Here is a 15,742-nt window from a genome sequence, read left to right as displayed (position 1 = left end):
TTAATATCATCAACAAAACCTTTTGACCTTTTATATCTATCTATCTATCTCCGAATTGCAGAAAAGGGGACTTATGCTGTATGAATTCAAGTCCCAGCTCTGCTATATCACCTGTGAAGAAAATATCTAGCTACTCTATAGGGCTGAAAAGTGAAATGAGATGATGCATATAGCAACTAAAACATGATGCAAATATAGCTTCATATTACCAGTCATTTAAAAAGTAGAGCCTGTTAATATTTAACAGTTTATGAACAGAAATAACATTAAAATAGAATTTTGGAATATTAACATACAATAAAAACAAACAAACAAAAAAACAACCACAAAACAAAAAACCACAAAAAGTGTAAAACCCTCCCCTATTCTCCCAGGCTTAAAGAGCAGTTATCCAGCTGTAGTCTACTTTCCTAAATTTTCTCAGTTCCTTTTCTTCAGATTTTGACAACTGATGTATAATGTCTTTTCCCAAATCTGTGTTATTTGTATCCTGGACCTGTTCAGTGAAATTATTTTCTTCATCTGAATCAACACTTTCTTTTTCTTCTTCCATACTGACATCATCAGGAATTTCTTCAGCACTTTTAACAATAACAGAATAAAATACAACAATTACTATTAAAAAATATTTCTAAACAATAACTTTCCAATTTAAGGTATCTATGAAAAAACATAATCATGAACAAAATAAATGAAAATTCTTGTTATTGAATACACTTTAAAATTATGATTATAAAAGAACAGGTCAATTTATAAAATATGAAATTTTGAAACCTTTTAAACATTATCACAAAAAATCTCTGATATTTAGTTTCAATAAATTTTATTTATTTGACTTAGTAATCCTATATCCTTTAACTATAGGTTAAAGCTGAAATAAAGAGAAACACAGGGAAAGAATATTCTAATCAAGGATAACACAAACCATCCTGTTTCTCAAAACAGAGTATCTAAACATATCTTATGAACTGCCTTACCTCTTAGTCTCCTTAGACAGCAGCAATGAATTTATAAACATGGAGCACAGGAAAGAAGCAGATGGCAGTACATGGGCTGGAGTGTGAAGAAGCTACAGTAAAACAGAAAAACAGGGTTTCATTTAAAAAGATGAAATGCCAAGCCTGTCATCAACAGAAGGCTCTCCCCACAGAAATACCAAACCAAAGAACTCCCTACTTTTGGGGCTTCCCTGGTGGTGCAGTGGTTAAGAATCTGCCTGCCAATGCAGGGGGACATGGGTTCGAGCCCTGGTCTGGGAAGATCCCACATGCCACAGAGCAACTAAGCCCATGCACCACAACTACTGAGCCTGCGTGCCACAACTACTGAAGCCCGTGCACCTAGAGCCTGTGCTCTGAAACAAGAAAAGCCACCTCAATGAGAAGCCCGCATACTGCAATGAAGAGTGGCCCCCGCTCGCCGCAACTAGAGAAAGCACGCGCGCAACAACGAAGACCCAACGCAGCTGATAAATAAATAAATAAAATTCATGATTAAAAAAAAGAACTCCCTACTTTTATGCAAATAACCCCTCCCCCAAACCCATGTCAGGCTACAATAATCAGAAATTGTAAGTTTTAGGCCATTTAGTTTGGGAATTAAAGTTGCACAGTATAGGGACTGGTTCAAGATGGTGGAGTAGAAGGACGTGTGCTCACTCCCTCTTGTGAGAGCACCAGAATCACAACTAACTGCTGAACAATCATCGACAGGAAGACACTGGAACTCACCAAAAAAGATATCCCACATCCAAAGACAAAGGAGAAGCTGCAATGAGACGGTAGGAAGGGCGCAATCACAATAAAATCAAATCCCGTAACTGCTGGGTGGGTGACTCATAGACTGGAGAACAATTATGCCACAGAAGTCCACCCACTGGAGTGAAGGTTCTGAGCCCCATGGCAGGCTTCCCAACCTGGGGGTCCAGCAACGGGAGGAGGAATTCCTAAAGAATCAGACTTCGAAGGCTAGTGGGACTTGATTGCAGAACTTCGACAGAACTGGGGGAAACAGAGACTCCACTCTTGGAGGGCACACACAAAGCAGTGTGCGCATCGGGACCCAGGGGAAGGAGCAGTGACCCCATAGGAGACTGAACCAGGCCTATCTGCTAGTGTTGGAGGGTCTCCTACAGAGGCGGAGGGTGGCTGTGGCTCACTGTGGGGACAAGGAAACTGGCAGCAGAAGTTCTGGGAAGTACTCCTTGGTGTGAGCCCTCCCAGAGTCTGTCAGTCATTAGCCCCACCAAAGAGCCCAGGTAGGCTCCACTGTTGAGTTGCCTCAGGCCAAACAACCAACAGGGAGGGAACCCAGCCCCACCCATCAACAGTCAAGTGGATTAAAGTTTTACTGAGCTCTGCCCACCAGGGCAACACCCAGCTCCACCCACCACCATTCCCTCCCAGCAGGAAGCTTGCACAAGCCTCTTAGATGGCCTCATCCACCAGAGGGCAGACAGCAAAAGCAAGAAGAACTACAATCCTGCAGCCTGTGGAACAAAAACCACATTCACAGAAAGATAGACAAGATGAACAGGCAGAGGGCTATGTACCAGATGAAGGAACAAGATAAAACCCCAGAAAAACAACTAAATGAAGTGGAGATAGGCAACCTTCCAAAAAAAGAATTCAGAATAATGATAGTGAATATGATCCAGGACCTCAGAAAAAGAATGGAGGCAAAGATCGAAAAGATGCAAGAAATGTTTAGCAAAGACCTAGAAAAACTAAAGAGCAAACACCTAGAAGAATTAAAGAACAAACAAACAGAGATGAACAATACAATAATTGAAATGAAAAATACACTAGAAGGAATCAATAGCAGAACAACTGAGGCAGAAGAACGGATAAGTGACCTGGAAGACAGAATGGTGGAATTCACTACGGGGGAACAGAATAAAGAAGAAAGAATGAAAAGAAATGAAGACAGCCTAAGAGACCTCTGGGACAACATTAAACGCAACAACATTTGCATTATAGGGGTCCCAGAAGGAGAAGAGAAAGGACCCGAGAAAATATTTGAAGAGATCAGAGTTGAAAACTTTCCTAACATGGGAAAGGAAATAGCCACCCAAGTCCAGGAAGCGCAGAGTGTCCCAGGCAGGATACACCCAAGGAGAAACATACTGTGACCCATAGTAATCAAATTGACAAAAATTAAAGACAAAGAAAAATTATTGAAAGCAACAAGGGACAAATGACAACATACAAGGGAACTCCCATAAGGTTAACAGCTGATTTCTCAGCAGAAACTCTACAAGCCAGAAGGGAGTGGCATGATATATTTAAAGTGATGAAAGGGAAGAACCTACAACCAAGACTACTCTACCTGGCAAGCATCGCATTCAGATTCAACGGAGAAATCAAAAGTTTTACAGCCAAGCAAAAGCTAAGAGAATTCAGCACCACCAAACCAGCTCTACAATAAATGCTAAAGGAACTTCTCTAAATGGGAAACACAAGAGAAGAAAAGGACCTACAGAAACAAACCCATAACAATTAAGAAAATGATCATAGGAACATACATATTGATAATTACCTTAAAAGTGAATGGATTGAGGGAGGAGAGAAGATGGAGGAAGAGTAAGACGTGGAGGTCACCTTCCTTCCCACAGATACAGTAGAAATACATCTACAGGTGGAACTGCTCCTACAGAACACCCACTGAACGCTGGCAGAAAACGTCAGACCTCCCAAAAGGCAAGAAACTACCCCCGTACTTGGGTAGGGCAAAAGAAAAAAGAAATAACAGAGACAAAAGAATAGGGACGGCATCTGCACCAGTGGGAGGGAGCTGTGAAGGAGGAAAGATTTCCACGTACTAGGAAGCCCCTTCGCGGGCAGAGACTGCGGGTGGCAGAGGGGGGAAGCTTCGGAGCCACAGAGGAGGGCACAGCCACAGGGGTGCGGAGGGCAAAGCGGACAGATTCCCGCACGGAGGATCAGTGCCGACCAGCACTCACCAACCCGAGAGGCTTGTCTGCTCCCCGGCCGGGGCGGGCGGGGCTGGGAGCTGAGGCTCGGGCTTCGGTCGGATCGCAGGGAGAGGACTGGGGTTGGCGGCGTGAACACAGCCTGAAGGGGTTAGTGCACCACAGCTAGCTGGGAGGGAGTCCGGGAAAAAGTCTGCAGCTGCCGAAGAGGCAAGAGACTTTTTCTTCCCTCTTTGTTTCCTGCTGCGCGAGGAGAGGGGATTCAGAGCGCCGCCTAAACGAACTTCAGAGACTGGTGCGAGCCGCGGCTATCAGCGCGGACCCCAGAGACGGGCGTGAGACGCTGGGGCTGCTGCTGCCGCCTCCAAAAAGCCTGTGTGTGAGCACAGGTCACTCTCCACACCGCCCCTCCCGGGAGCCTGTGCAGCCCGCCACTGCCAGGCTCCCGTGATCTGGGGACAACTTCCCCGGGAGAACGCAGGGTGCGCCTCGGGCTGGTACAACGTCACGCCGGCCTCAGCCGCCGCAGGCTCGCCCCGCATCCGTATCCTTCCCTCCCCGCGGCCTGGGTGAGCCAGAGCCCCCGAAGCAGCTGCTCCTTCAACCCTGTCCTGTCTGGGCGGGGAACAAACACCCTCAGGCGACCTACACGCAGAGGCGGGTCCAAATCCAAAGCTGAACCCCAGGAGCTGTGCGAACAGGGAAGAGAAGGGGAAATCTCTCCCAGCAGCCTCAGGAGCAGCGGATTAAATCTCCACAAACAACTTGATGTGCCTGCATCTGCTGAATACCTGAATAGACAACGAATCATCCCAAATTCAGGAGGTGGACTCTGGGAGCAGGAGATATTAATTTTTCCCCTTTTCCTTTTTTTGTGAGTGTATATGCTTCTGGGTGAGATTTTGTCTGTATAGCTTTGCTTTATAATAGCTTTATTTTACTTCACTATATTATAGCCTCTTTCTTTCTTTCTTTCTTTCTATTTTTTCTCCCTTTTACTCTGAGCCGTGTGGACGAAAGGCTCTTGGTGCTCCAGCCAGGCATCAGGGCCGTGCCTCTGAGGTGGGAGAGCCAACTTCAGGACACTGGTCCACAAGAGACCTCCCAGCTCCACATAATACCAAACAGCAAAAATCTCTCAGAGATCTCCATCTCAACATCAAGACCCAGCTTCACTCAATGACCAGCAAGCTACAGTGCTGGACACCCTATGCCAAACAACTAGCTAGACAGGAACACAACCCCATCCATTAGCAGAGAGGCTGCCTAAAACCATAATAAGGCCACAGACACCCCAAAATACACCACCAGACGTGGACGTGCCCACCAGAAAGACAAGATCCAGCCTCATCCACCAGAACTCAGGCACTAGTTCCCTCCACCAGGAAGCCTACACAACCCACTGAACCAACCTTAGCCACTGGGGACAGATACCAAAAACAACGGGAACTACGAACCTGCAGCCTGTGAAAAGGAGAACCCAAACACAGTAAGATAAGCAAAATGAGACGACAGAAAAACACACAGCAGATGAAGGAGCAGGGTCAAAACACACCAGACTTAACAAATGAAGAGGAAATAGGTAGTCTACCTGAAAAAGAATTCAGAATAATGATAGTAAGGATGATCCAAAATCTGGGAAATAGAATAGAGAAAATGCAAGAAACATTTAACAAGGACGTAGAAGAACTAAAGAGGAACCAAGCAACGATGAAAAACACAATAAATGAAATTAAAAATACTCTAGATGGGATCAATAGCAGAATAACTGAGCAGAAGAAAGGATAAGTGACCTGGAAGATAAAATGGTGGAAATAACTACTGCAGAGCAGGATAAAGAAAAAAGAATGAAAAGAACTGAGGACAGTCTCAGAGACCTCTGGGACAACATTAAACGCACCAACATTCGAATTATAGGGGTCCCAGAAGAAGAAGAGAAAAAGAAAGGAACTGAGAAAATATTTGAAGAGATTATAGTTGAAAACTTCCCTAATATGGGGAAGGAAATAGTTAATCAAGTCCTGGAAGCACAGAGAGTCCCATACAGGATAAACCCAAGGAGAAACACACCAAGACACATATTAATCAAACTGTCAAAAATTAAATATAAGGAAAACATATTAAAAGCAGCAAGGGAAAGACAACAAATAACACACAAGGGAATCCCCATAAGGTTAACATCTGATCTTTCAGCAGAAACTCTGCAAGCCAGAAGGGAGTGGCAGGATATACTTAAAGTGATGAAGGAGAAAAACCTACAACCAAGATTACTCTACCCAGCAAGGATCTCATTCAGATGGGATGGAGAAATTAAAACCTTTACAAACAAGCAAAAGCTGAGAGAGTTCAGCACCACCAAACCAGCTTTAAAACAAATGCTAAAGGAACTTCTCTAGGCAAGAAACACAAGAGAAGGAAAACACCTACAATAACAAACCCAAAACATTTAAGAAAATGGGAATAGGAACATACATATCGATAATTACCTTGAATGTAAATGGATTAAATGCTCCCACCAAAAGACACAGGCTGGCTGAATGGATACAAAAACAAGACCCATCTATATGCTGTCTACAAGAGACCCACTTCAGACCTAGAGACACATACAGACTGAAAGTGAGGGGATGGAAAAAGATATTCCATGCAAATGGAAATCAAAAGAAAGCTGGAGTAGCAATTCTCATATCAGACAAAATGGACTTTAAAATAAAAACTATTACAAGAGACAAAGAAGGACACTATATAATGATCAAGGGATCGATCCAAGAGGAAGCTATAACAATTGTAAATATTTATGCACCCAACACAGGAGCACCTCAATACATAAGGCAAATACTAACAGCCATAAAAGGGGAAATCGACAGCAACACAATTATAGTAGGGGACTTTAACACCCCACTTTCACCAATGGCCAGATCATCCAAAATGAAAATAAATAAGGAAACACAAGCTTTAAATGATACATTAAACAAGATGGACTTAATTGATATTTATAGGACATTCCACCCAAAAACAACAGAATACACATTTTTCTCAAGTGCTCATGGAACATCCTCCAGGATAGATCATATCTTGGGTCACAAATCAAGCCTTGGTAAATTTAAGAAAATTGAAATCGTATCAAGTATCTTTTCCGACCACAACGCTATGAGACTAGATATCAATTACAGGAAAAGATCTGTAAAAAATACAAACACATGGAGGCTACACAATACACTACTTAATAACGAAGTGATCACTGAAGAAATCAAAGGGGAAATCAAAAAATACCTAGAAACAAATGACAATGGAGATACGACGACCCAAAACCTATGGGACGCAGCAAAAGCAGTGCTAAGAGGGAAGTTTATAGCAATACAAGCCTACCTCAAGAAACAGGAGACATCTCGAATAAACAACCTAACCTTGCACCTAAAGCAATTAGAGAAAGAAGAATAAAAAACCCCCAAAGCCAGCAGAAGGAAAGAAATCATAAAGATTAGGTCAGAAATAAATGAAAAAGAAATGAAGGAAACAATAGCAAAAATCAATGAAACTAAAAGCTGGTTTTTTGAGAAGATAAACAAAATTGATAAACCATTAGCCAGACGCATCAAGAGAAAAAGGGAGAAGACTCAAATCAATAGAATTAGAAATGAAAAAGGAGAAGTAACCACTGACACTGCAGAAATACAAAAGATCATGAGAGATTACTACAAGTAACTCTATGCCAATAAAATGGACAACCTGGAAGAAATGGACAGATTCTTAGAAATGCACAAACTGCCGAGACTGAACCAGGAAGAAATAGAAAATATGAACAGACCAATCACAAGCACTGAAATTGAAACTGTGATTAAAAACCTTCCAACAAACAAAAGCCCAGGACCAGATGGCTTCACAGGCGAATTCTATCAAACATTTAGAGAAGAGCTAACACCTATTCTTCTGAAACTCTTCCAAAATATTGCAGAGGGAGGAACACTCCCAAACTCATTCTACGAGGCCACCATCACCCTGATACCAAAACCAGACAAAGATGTCACAAAGAAAGAAAACTACAGGCCAATATCACTGATGAACATAGATGCAAAAATCCTCAACAAAATACTAGCAAACAGAATCCAACAGCACATTAAAAGGATCATACACCATGATCAAGTGGGGTTTATTCCAGGAATGCAAGGATTCTTCAACATACGCAAATCAATCAATGTGATACACCATATTAACAAACTGAAGGAGAAAAACCATATGATCATCTCAATAGATGCAGAGAAAGCTTTCGACAAAATTCAACACCCATTTATGATAAAAGCCCTGCAGAAAGTAGGCATAGAGGGAACTTTCCTCAACATAATAAAGGCCATATATGACAAACCCACAGCCAACATTGTCCTCAATGGTGAAAAACTGAAACCATTTCCACTAAGATCAGGAACAAGACAAGGTTGCCCACTCTCACCACTATTATTCAACATAGTTTTGGAAGTGTTAGCCACAGCAATCAGAGAAGACAAAGAAATAAAAGGAATCCAAATCGGAAAAGAAGAAGTAAAGCTGTCACTATTTGCAGATGACATGATACTATACATAGAGAATCCTAAAGATGCTACCAGAAAACTCCTAGAGCTAATCAATGAATTTGGTAAAGTAGCAGGATACAAAATTAATGCACAGAAATCTCTTGCATTTCTATACACTAATGACAAAAAATATGAAAATGAAATTAAGAAAACACTCCCGTTTACCATTGCAACAAAAAGAATAAAATATCTAGGAATAAACCTACCTAAGGAGACAAAAGACCTGTATGCAGAAAATTATAAGACACTGATGAAAGAAATTAAAGATGATACAAATAGATGGAGAGATATACCATGTTCCTGGATTGGAAGAATCAACATTGTGAAAATGACTCTACTACCCAAAGCCATCTACAGATTCAATGCAATCCCTATCAAACTACCACTGGCATTTTTCACAGAACTGGAACAAAAAATTTCACAATTTGTATGGAAACACAAAAGACCCCGAATAGCCAAAGCAATCTTGAGAACGAAAAATGGAGCTGGGGGAATCAGGCTCCCTGACTTCAGACTATATTACAAAGCTTCAGTAATCAAGACAGTTTGGTACTGGCACAAAAACAGAAATATAGATCAATGGAACAGGATAGAAAGCCCAGAGATAAACCCACACACATATGGTCACCTTATCTTTGATAAAGGAGGCAAGCATATACAGTGGAGAAAAGATAGTCTCTTCAATAAGTGGTGCTGGGAAAATTGGACAGCTACATGTAAAAGTATGAAATTAGAACACTCCCTGACACCATGCACAAAAATAAACTCAAAATGGATTAAAGACCTAAGTGTAAGGGCAGACACTATCAAACTCTTAGAGGAAAACATAGGCAGAACACTCTATGACATACATCACAGCAAGATTCTTTTTGACCCAGCTCCCAGAGAAATGGAAATAAGAACACAAATAAACAAACGGGACCTAATGAAACTTAAAAGCTTTTGCACAGCAGAGGAAACCATAAACAAGACCAAAAGACAACCCTTAGAATGGGAGAAATTATTTGCAAATGAAGCAACTGACAAAGGATTAATCTCCAAGATTTACAAGCAGCTCATGCAGCTCAATAACAAAAAAACGAACAACCCAATCCAAAAATGGGCAGAAGACCTAAACAGACATTTCTCCAAAGAAGATATACAGATGGCCTACAGACACATGAAAGAATGCTCAACATCATTAATCATTAGAGAAATGCAAATCAAAACTACAATGAGATATCATCTCACACCGGTCAGAATGGCCATCATCAAAAAATCTAGAAACAATAAATGCTGGAGAGGGTGTGGAGGAAAGGGAACACTCTTGCACTGTTGGTGGGAATGTAAATTGATACAGCCACTATGGAGAACAGTATGGAGGTTCCTTAAAAAACTACAAATAGAACTACCATACGACCCAGCAATCCCACTACTGAGCATATACCCTGAGAAAACCATAGGTCAAAAAGAGTCATGTACCAAAATGTTCATTGCAACTCTATTTACAATAGCCAGGACATGGAAGCAACCTAAATGTCCATCGACAGATGAATGGATAAAGAAGATGTGGCACATATATACAATGGAATATTACTCAGCCATAAAAAGAAATGAAATGGAGGTATTTGTAATGAGGTGGATGGAGTTAGAGTCTGTCATACAGAGTGAAGTAAGTCAGAAAGAGAAAAACAAATACAGTATGCTAACACATATATATGGAATCTAAGGAAAGAGAAAAAGGTCATCAAGAACCTAGTGGCAAGGCGGGAATAAAGACACAGACCTACTAGAGAATGGACTTGAGGATATGGGGAGGGGGTGGGGTGAGATGTGACAGGGTAAGAGAGTGTCATGGACATATATACACTACCAAATGTAAAACAGTTAGTGGGAAGCAGCCGCATAGCACAGGGAGATCAGCTCGGTGCTTTGTGACCACCTAGAGGGGTGGGATGGGGAGGGTGGGAGGGAGGGAGATGCAAGAGGGAAGAGAAATGGGAACATATTGTATATGTATAACTGATTCACTTTGTTATAAAGCAGAAGCTAACACACCATTGTAAGGCAATTATACTTCAATAAAGATGTTTAAAAAAAAAAAAGTGAATGGATTAAATGCTCCAACCAAAAGACACAGGCTTGCTGAATGGATACAAAAACAAGACCCATATATATGCTGTCTACAAGAGACCCACTTCAGACCTAGGGACACATACAGACTGAAAGTGAGGGGTTGGAAAAAGATATTCCATGCAAATGGAAATCACAAGAAATGTGGAGTAGCAATACTCATTATCAGATAAAATAGACTTTTAAATAAAGAATGTTACAAGAGACAAAGAAGGACACTACATAATGATCAAGGGATCAATCCAAGAAGAAGATATAACAATTATAAATATATATGCACCCAACATAGGAGCACCTCAATACAGAAGGCAACTGCTAACAGCATAAAAGAGGAAATCAACAGTAACACAACAATAGTGGGGGATTTTAACACCTCACTTACACCAATGGACAGATCATCCAGACAGAAAATAAATAAGGAAACAGAAGCTTTAAATAACACAATAGACCAGATAGATTTAATTGATATTTATAGGACATTCCATCCAAAAACAGCAGATTACACTTTCTTCTCAAGTGTACATGGAACATTCTCCAGGTTAGATTACATCTTGGGTCACAAATCAAGCTCCAGTAAATTTAAGAAAACTGAAATCATATCAAGCATCTTTTCCGACCACAATGCTATGAGATTAGAAATCAATTACAGGCAAAAAAACGTAAAAAATGCAAACATATGGAGGCTAAACAATATGTTACCAAGAGAACACTGAAGAAATCAAAGAGGAAATTAAAAAATACCTAGAGATAAATGACAATGAAAACACAATGATCCAAAACCTATGGGATGCAGTAAAAGCAGTTCTAAGAGGGAAGTTTATAGCAATACAAGCCTACCTCAAGAAACAAGAAGAATCTCAAATAAACAATCTAACCTTACACCTAAAGGAACTGGAGAAAGAAGAACAAACAAAACCCAATGTTAGTAGAAGCTAATAAATCATAAAGATCAGAGCAGAAATAAATGAAACAGAAACAAAACAATAGCAGAGATCAATAAAACTAAAAGCTGGTTCTTCGAGAAGATAAACAAAATTGATAAACCTTTAGCCAGACTCATCAAGAAAAAGAGGGAGTTTTTAAAAATATCAATTCATGGGTCCCACCCCAGGGATTCTGATTTGATTGGTCTAGAGTGCAGCCTAGGCTTTTTAAAAAAAATATTTTTTTCTTATTTTTAAAAACTCCTTGCAAGATTCCAACATGCAGTCAAGTATGGCAGCACATGTTCTGAGGGCTGCTTATACTCGCATATACACACATGGCATCACTGTTGTCACAGGCCACAGTGACTGTCCTCTGCAGAATTTCTTGAACCACAAGCAAAGCTGACCAAAAAAAAAAAAAAAAAAAAAAAGTAAAAGAGGGAGAAGACTCAAATCAGTAAAATTAGAAATGAAAATGGAGAAGTTACAACAGACACCGCAGAAATACAAAGCATCCTAAGAGACTACTACAAGCAAGTCTATGCCAATAAAATGGACAACCTGGAAGAAATGGACAAATTCTTAGAAAGGTATAACCTTTCAAGATTGAATCAGGAAGAAACAGAAAATATGGACAGACCAATCACAAGTAATGAAATTGAAACTGTGATTAAAAATCTTCCAACAAACAAAAGTCCAGGACCAGATGGCTTCACAGGTGAATTCTATCAAACATTTAGAGAGGAGCTAACACCCATCCTTCTCAAACTCTTCCAAAAAATTGCAGAGGAAGGAACACTCCCAAACTCATTCTAGGAGGACACCATCACCCTGATACCAAAACCAAAGATACTACAAAAAAAGAAAATTACAGACCAATATCACTGATGAATATAGATGCGGAAATCCTCAACAAAATACTAGCAAACAGAATCCAACAACACATTAAAAGGATCATACACCATGATCAAGTGGGATTTATACCAGGGATGCAAGGATTCTTCAGCATATGCAAGTCAACCAATGTGATACACCATATTAACAAACTGAAGAAGAAAAACCATATGATCATCTCAATAGATGCAGAAAAAGCTTTTGACAAAATTCAACACCCATTTATGATAAAAACTCTCCAGAAAGTGGGCATAGAGGGAACCTACCTCAACATAATAAAGGCCATATACGACAAACCCACAGCAAACATCATTCTCCAGGGTGAAAAACTGAAAGCATTTGCTTTAAGATCAAGGACAAGACAAGGATGTCTACTCTCACCACTATTATTCAACATAGTTTTGGAAGTCCTAGCCACGGCAATCAGAGAAGAAGAAGAAATAAAAGGAATCGAAACAGGAAAAGAAGAAGTAAAACTGTCACTGTCTGTAGATGACATGATACTGTACATAGAGAATCCTAAAGATGCCACCAGAAAACTACTAGAGCTAATCAATGAATCTGGTAAAGCTGCAGGATACAAAATTAATGCACAGAAATCTCTTGTATTCCTATACACCAACAACAAAAGATCAGAAAGAGAAATTAAGGAAAGAATCCCATTCACCATTGCAACGAAATGCATAAAATACCTAGGAATAAACCTACCTAAGGAGGTAAAAGGCCTGTACTCAGAAAACTATAAGACACTGATGAAAGAAATCAAAGATGACACAAACAGATGGAGAGATATACCATGTTCTTGGATTGGAAGAATCAGTATTGTGAAAATGACTATAGTACGCAAAGCAATCTACAGATTCAGTGCAATCCCTATCAAATTACCAGTGGCAGTTTTTACAGAACTAGAACAAAATATCTGAACATTTGTATGGAGACACAAAAGACCCCAAACAGCCAACGCTGTCTTGTGGGAAAAAATGCAGCTGGAGGAATCAGACTCCCTGACTTCAGACTACACTACAAAGCTACAGTCATCAAGATAATATGGTACTGGCACAAAAACAGAAATATAGATCAATGGAACAGGATAGAGAGCCCAGAGATAAACCCATGCACCCATGGTCAACTAATCTATGACACAGGAGGCAAGGATATACAATGGAGAAAAGATAGTCTCTTCAATAAGTGGTGCTGGGAAAACTGGACAGCTACATGTAAAAGAATGAAATTAGAACACTCCCTAACACCATACACAAAAATAAACTCAAAACGGATTAGAGACCTAAATGTAAGACTGGACACTATAAAACTCTTAGAGGAAATCATAGGAAGAACACTCTTTGACATAAATCACAGCAAGATATTTTTTGATCCACCTCCTAGAGTAAGGGAAATAAAAACAAAAATAAACAAATGGGACCTAATGAAACTTCAAAGCTTTTGCAAAGCAAAGGAAACTACAAACAAGACAAAAAGACAACCCTCAGAATGGGAGAAAATATTTGCAAACGAATCAACGGACAAAGGATTAATCTCCAAAATATATAAACGGCTCATGCAGCTCAATATTAAAAAAACAAACAACCGAATCCAAAAATGGGCAGAAGACCTAAATAAACATTTCTCCAAAGAAGACATACAGAGGCCAAGAAGCACATGAAAAGCTGTTCAACATCACTAATTATTAGAGAAATGCAAATCAAAACTACAATGAGGTATCACCTCACACCAGTCAGAATGGGCATCATAAGAAAATCTACAGACAAATGCTGGAGAGGGTGTGGAGAAAAGGGAAGGGAACCCTCTTATACTGTTGGTGGGAATGTAAATTGATACAGCCACTATGGAGAACAGCATGGAGGTTCCTTCTAAAACTAAACATAGAACGACCATATGACCCAGCAATCCCACTACTGGGCGTATACTCAGAGAAAACCGTAATTCAAAAAGACACATGCACCCCAATGTTCATTGCAGCACTATTTACAAAAGCCAGGTCATGGAAGTAACCTAAATGCCCACTGACAGACGAAAGGATAAAGAAGATGTGAGTAATGGAACATTACTCAGCCATAAAAAGGAACAAAATTGGATCATTTGTAGAGACGTGGATGGACCTAGAGACTGTCATACAGAGTGAAGTAACTCAGAAAGAGAAAAACAAATATCGTATATTAACGCATATATGTGGAACCTAGAGGAATGGTACAGATGAACTGGTTTGCAGGGCAGAAATAGAGACACAGGCGTAGAGAACAAAGGTATGGAAACCATCGGGGGAAAGTGGCGGGGGGGGGGTGGTGGTGGTGGTGGTGGTATGAATTGGGAGATTGGGATTGACATGTATACACTAATATGTATAAAATAGATAACTAATAAGAACCTGCTGTATAAAAAAATAAATAAAATTCAAAAGTTCAAAAAAAAAGTTGCACAGTGTATAAATGATTATTTAAAAATTAGTTGGTACAGATTGTATAAATAAACTCTAACTTAAGGAACTTTATTGCATTTAACCCATTTCACATTGGTATAAGCAATTAATTTACACTATTAGTTTTACTTATTAATATTATAACAAAAGTTATGTTTCACACTAATAAGTAATGAATAATTACTTACCTCACTAATTGCAGGTATATTTTCTGTTAAGGGTAGTTGTACCAGTTCATCCTCCAAAGCTTCATTTAACTTGTCATCCTGCTGTTGCTGCCTGTGCTTTCCCAATATGAAATAAAATGGGGTTGTTGGAAGAGTTTCTTCTGCTAATAGCTGTAAGGATTTAAGACAAAGGGAAATAAATTACTTCACTAAAAAGGAGGAACTACCTTTGAGGCAATAAGAAGTATCACAGTCATAACATGTCGGATGGAGGGAACTATAGAAATTATCTAGTATGATTCTTTCATTTCACAGGTAAAGCAACTGAGGGCAGTCAATTTACTATGTGAAAAGCTAACAGTAGATACTTCGATGACAGAACAAAATGTGCATCCACCACTACTTAGTCCCACAATCCTACAAAAATGGCAGCAAAGGGGTTTTCAAAAGAGCATAAATCCACAGTAATAAAGACACTGTGTGATGTGCAAAGTGGAAAGCAGTTTGAATGGTGGTAGCTAACTTAGTAGACCTGAGAAAGCAGGATTCTAAGCTGGTGGTGAAGAAAGCTAAAAGCATCCCAATTTATACTGTAGAATCCTGCAAACACTCAAGAATTGGTACTAATAGTAACAGTACCTCCCCTGTAAAAGGCTTTAAAAAAAAAAAAAAAAAAGAAAGAAACCAGTTAGCCTGGTTGAAGGTCTATT

At 39.8% G+C, this 15,742-nt stretch overlaps 1 protein-coding gene across 1 annotated transcript in view; it reads right to left on the bottom strand.

The window, feature by feature from the left end:
* Window positions 1-233: 233 nt before the first annotated feature.
* WDR75 (WD repeat domain 75) overlaps window positions 234-15,742 on the bottom strand; it is a 48,543-nt gene continuing 33,034 nt past the window's right edge. Inside the window, exons 19-21 of the mRNA XM_007196136.2 lie at window positions 15,054-15,203; window positions 978-1,069; window positions 234-581 (exon numbers count right to left, since the gene is read on the bottom strand). Coding sequence (XP_007196198.1) covers window positions 377-581; window positions 978-1,069; window positions 15,054-15,203 — 447 coding nt within the window. The 3' untranslated portion in view covers window positions 234-376. The remainder of the gene's footprint in view (window positions 582-977; window positions 1,070-15,053; window positions 15,204-15,742) is intronic.

Source organism: Balaenoptera acutorostrata, chromosome 8 (genome assembly GCF_949987535.1).
Source record: "Balaenoptera acutorostrata chromosome 8, mBalAcu1.1, whole genome shotgun sequence".
NCBI lineage: Eukaryota > Metazoa > Chordata > Mammalia > Artiodactyla > Balaenopteridae > Balaenoptera > Balaenoptera acutorostrata.
The sequence above is the reverse complement of the archived record's forward strand: the minus strand, read 5'-3'. Positions and strand labels throughout refer to the sequence as shown.